The sequence below is a fragment of the Penicillium canescens genome (genome assembly GCF_028828765.1).
Source record: "Penicillium canescens strain IBT 15451 chromosome Unknown utg000010l_segment0_segment0, whole genome shotgun sequence".
Lineage (NCBI taxonomy): Eukaryota > Fungi > Ascomycota > Eurotiomycetes > Eurotiales > Aspergillaceae > Penicillium > Penicillium canescens.
Window position 1 is genome coordinate 714,810 of NW_026703972.1, and position 4,770 is coordinate 719,579.

The following is a 4,770-nucleotide window of genomic DNA, read 5'->3' on the forward strand; positions in this document are numbered from 1 at the left end:
CACGAGGTTTTTTAGGCATTTTTGGTAGGTAGGAATACACGTAAAGTTGAAAAAGTCGAGAATTTGCATTATGGCTGAGAATTGCAATATGGCTGAGGGACACCCCCTACCCGAGAGGGTGGGGGGTCGTCCCGTGACACGGCTATATGCCAAGTCATCAAATATATGCCGAGGGAACTTCATCCGTTCCATTATCCGAGCCCTCTTTCAGCAAAACCAAACATACAAAAATGATCAGGTTTGAACCTCCACAAGCAGATTAGAATTATAATAAGATATCTATAGACAGGACAAAGGCAGGGACGACAGATTCCCACGGGGGCGGGATGTGCACGGAGTCCATGAGACCACCCCGCCAACCACTCCCCAAGGGGCGAAGGTCATTCTGTCATGAAAAGCAGGGAAAAGCAAATAAAAAGTTAAGGAAATTCTTTCTCAGTGGGTATGAGTTGAGAAACAAAGTGTATTGTTCCGTTTACTCGTCGCAGCCACAAACGGTGGCGGTGACGGTAGCGGTAACGGTAGTGACGGAAGAGGCCACGGCCAGGGGGTAATGGCAGGGACGCTGCCAGAGCTAGTCTCGCAAGGAACAGTGGCGGAGATGGTGGTTTCCTTGGTCTGGGTGTAAGCCCAGCTCTCAGTCCACGAGCCGCCGGTGGCAGCGGGTCCGCTGGGGAGGACGGCAGTGCCGGTAGGGCTGACGTCGGTGTTGGAGGGGGCGGGGCCGGAAGCACCACCGGAGGGAGCGGGCATGCCGGGGATAACGGTGCTGGAGATCTCCTCGCTGGTCAGGGTGTCACAGGGGGTGGTGCTCTCACCGGCACCGGGGGCGACGGGAGTGCCGGTAGGACTGACACCAGAGGGAGAAGAACCAGAGGCACCACCGGAGGGAGCGGGCATACCGGGGACCACAGTGCTGGAAACGTCAACGCCAGTGAGGGTATCACAGGGGGTGGTTTCAGAACCGGAAGGAGAAGAGCCACTGGGAGCAGGCCCGGCAGGAACAGAGACAGAGACGCTAGCGCCGGGGCCGCTGGGGACGGAACCAGTTGGGCTGACCCCAGAGGGAGCAGAGCCGGAAGCACCACCGGAGGAAGAAGATCTGGAGGGAGCAGGGCCACTAGGGATGGAGACCGAGGCGCTGGTGCCGGGACCGGAGGGGATACCAGTGCTGAAAACGTAGGAGGTGCTGGAAGGCACGCTGGGGACCCAAGACGACTTGATGCCGGAGGGAGCACCGGGAATGGAGCAACCAGTGAACCACTCGATGATAATGAGCTGGATGTTGACGTCAATCTCAAGGCCAGTGCAACCACCGATGAAGGCAGCGAGCTCAGCGCGAGCAGACAGTGAGATAGACTCGAGGCTGCCACCGGAAAGGATGACGGAGAGGGCAGCACGGAGGTCGACGCTGAGGCTGGAGAGGAGCTCGGTGAGACCAGTCACATCAGAAAGGACACCGCTGACGAGGTCAACGGAGACGGAGGCATCAACACCGAAGGACAGCCAGAAGAGAACGACGGCCTTGTGTTCGACACCGAGCGAGCAGCCGGAGCCGGAGAGCCAGATAGCGAGCTTGGTACGAATGTCGAGATCAACAGCAGTGGCGAGCTTGCCCTTAGCACAGGCCTCGAGAGCGAGCTGGACATCGACACTGAGGTCGGCAGAGACGTCGGCACCGAGGAAGGCAGCGAGGGAGGCCTGGCCTCCAACGGAGAGAATACCGGACTCCTCGACGTGAACGCCGACGGAAGCACCGACAGAGACGATAGAGAGAGCAGCCTCACCAAGGGTACCGATCTCAACGAGACCGTGGCCATGGTGGCCGTTGATCCAGGCCAGAACGGAGACCTTGAGCTCAGCGCTGAGATCACAGTTGGAACCGTTGATCCAGGCGAGGAGGCTAGCCTTGACATCAGCAGTCATACTAGTGACAATGCCACCAGCAGCGCAGGCATTGAGACCGGCCTTGACGTCAATATCAAGGCCAACAGCGGCCTCAATCCAAGCAGAGAGAGAGGACTGCAGGGAAGCACTCAGGACGAGAACAGACTCGAGGGAGGAGGCACCGAATATACCATCAATGGTAACGTATAGCTGACCCTTGGCGGCGATATCAGCACACGAGGGGATGTACACGGCAAGGGCAGCCAAGACATCAGCGGAGAGGACGATCTCATCGTCACCCTCACACCAGGAGATCAGGGAAGTTGTCAAAGAAGCCTCAGGGTCGGCGTGGAGGTGCAGCCAGACCTTCAGGGCAGCACGGGCCTCGGCCTGAATGACACCAGCCTTGCAACCCAAGGCACCACCCTGAAGAGCGGCAGCACCCTCGGCTCCGAGACCAGCAACGAGAGAAGAAGAGTGGCTGTGGTGTCCGCCACCGAGGACGGCGCCTGGAATGGACGTCACGTTGACGGTGATATCGGAAACACTGCCGAGGATATCAGCGGGGAGACCGAAAGTACGGCGCTCAACGGCCATATCGGTAGGGTAAGCGAGAGCCGAGCCCGCCAGACCGGCGAGCAGAACGAGAGAGGAACGCATGTTAAGATTTCGAATGTGTCGAATGTGTGATAACAATTATACAGGCCGAACGCTTGCAATATGGAAGGATATAAAGCGAAAGACCGGAAATGGACGGAAAAGCCGCCAGATTAACGATAGACTGGGTAAAACAAAGGTGCAAATGGAAAAAAGAAACAGTGATGAATATCCAAGAACAAAACGAGTGATCTACATTAGGTTTTATACCCCTGATCCCTCGATGGCTGTGCCAGAACACTTCCGGCTCGAATTCAAGCCACCGGGTCGGAATAGAAGCACACTGGCTCTACCCCGGCCTCGATGTCCACAATTGGACTTATCTACCCCTTATGCTTCAGAGATGTCGAGAAACGGAGACCTAGATCTTTCACGGCCGGGTAGATCGTGCTAGAGGCCAGTGAGAAGCCAACAGTTGAAAATGGCGGACCCGCTTGGTAGTCCATTGAGCCTAAGTGGATATCCCTCAGAATTGAGCATCAATTCTGAGAAAGACAAAGAAAAGTGCCTTGATAAAACAAACACGCCACGGGCAAGTGACATGATGCCAAGTCGAAAGGGGCAAAGGTGACTGCACAGCACTAGGCAATGCGTTGATCGCCTCGAGGCTGGAAAAGATCGTCTGGACCCGCCAATGGCGTATTATTTCAAAATAGACAAATCCATTTTTCCACATTTTTAGCAATTAGTTTTCCCTTTCCCCGTGAGAATACACTACTTCCGATGGGGTTAAAGTCGAGTCTGTACAGAAACTAAAGTACGTACTTGGGTATAACCCAGAAACGTCTGCAGGGGTAAGTATATGCGATTTGGAGGGCGCCGTTGCGAATCCACCCACGATCCACAGCCGCGGGGAATTAGACAAGGAACAACTGCAGGCTAATTCTATTAAGCAATGATAGACTGGTTGGATTTGGCTTCGCAGTCAGAGAGACCTGTCAAATCAAAACTCGGCTTCCCTGCTGCACCACCAAACCCAATGGCTCTAACCCGCCAGCCACTGACTAAATTTTGGTCTTGCTGGTTGTGGATGTACTAACTGACTAGCAGAATAAGAAAAGCAACATTCGGGTTTATATCTACAATTGTATAGGTTAATATTTTAAGGTCCACGGTCGCCCATGGTTCAGCAATAATGTGAAGAGACACCGTTACGGACAATGCAAATACATAACGCTATCAAATCACAGACAACAATATACCCATCTGGTGTCCACCGTAGGGTGGAAGTTATGGGGAGCAAAACAAGGACGAGCAACATCTTGGCCCTCGTGGTAGAGCCGCCTGCACTAGCAGTAGAGCTAGTGCAAGGGAATCCTAGAACATGTGCTCCGAGCGCAATCCACAAGGTTCGGCTAGTGCAACGCGTCTCTCCTTGGCTGCAATAGTATTCTCTTCGTTAGCGTCGCTAGAGAGGGCCTAATCGGTATCTTCTACTTTGAGCGCTGTTTCGATAATCCGAATTGCTTTAATACTCGCTATATAGTAGACCGAGACGGATAACAGGGTGTCGCAGCACTAAGCTATTTATGAGTCTAGGACGGGTGCCGCCGCGCTTATAAATAGAGACATAAGCAAGCTCGAGAGCCTAGCTTCAAAGGACAGCCAGTTCAAGAAAGGGACTAGGTCGATTCATGCTCCTCGAAGCGCTTGAGCGTATTGTAATTAGTCTTGCGAGTGCAGCTAAAATTATCAGCTACTTTTGACTGCGAAATACCATTTTTGTAGTGTAGATAATAGCTGACCTTTGCTTAGGGATTAATTATGCCCTTTTCCCATGTTTTAGGCCCATTTCCATTAGAATCAGATGCGTAGGGATGGTATAGGAAGAGAAATAAAACGGTGGGTTGGTCGCTGGGTAGTGGGTAAATACTTTTGACTAATATCTGTATGAGGATCCACCACCGAGGTTGAGTGGGTCGCACTAATGCACACTAAGACACACTAATGTATGCCACAGAGTAAGCGAAGGACATTTTGCCCCCTTAAATCTGACACAAAAGAACCTCTTATATATGGATTATGCATATTCAAGATTACATTAGGTTTAGTTTCGTTTCAGGCGGCTGAAGGTACCACTTCTTTGGCATATCCAAAAACGGTATAGTGAGTCGTGCGAGAAGCTGAAGGGTTGTGAGGCTAGCCTCACATCCCACTTCTATTATTATTTCATATACCACCTGATTATATTTTAGTTCCCGGCACATCCGTATCTAATGATTTCAG

At 52.6% G+C, this 4,770-nt stretch overlaps 1 protein-coding gene across 1 annotated transcript; it reads right to left on the bottom strand.

Annotated features, from left to right (window-relative positions):
- Positions 1-435: 435 nt before the first annotated feature.
- Positions 436-2,547, bottom strand: N7446_012213 (uncharacterized protein; the record flags this gene model as incomplete). Its single annotated transcript, XM_058520955.1, has 1 exon — positions 436-2,547. The coding sequence occupies one exon, from the start codon at positions 2,545-2,547 to the stop codon at positions 436-438; it is 2,112 nt and encodes a 703-aa protein (XP_058366321.1).
- Between the last annotated feature and the right edge of the window lie 2,223 nt (positions 2,548-4,770).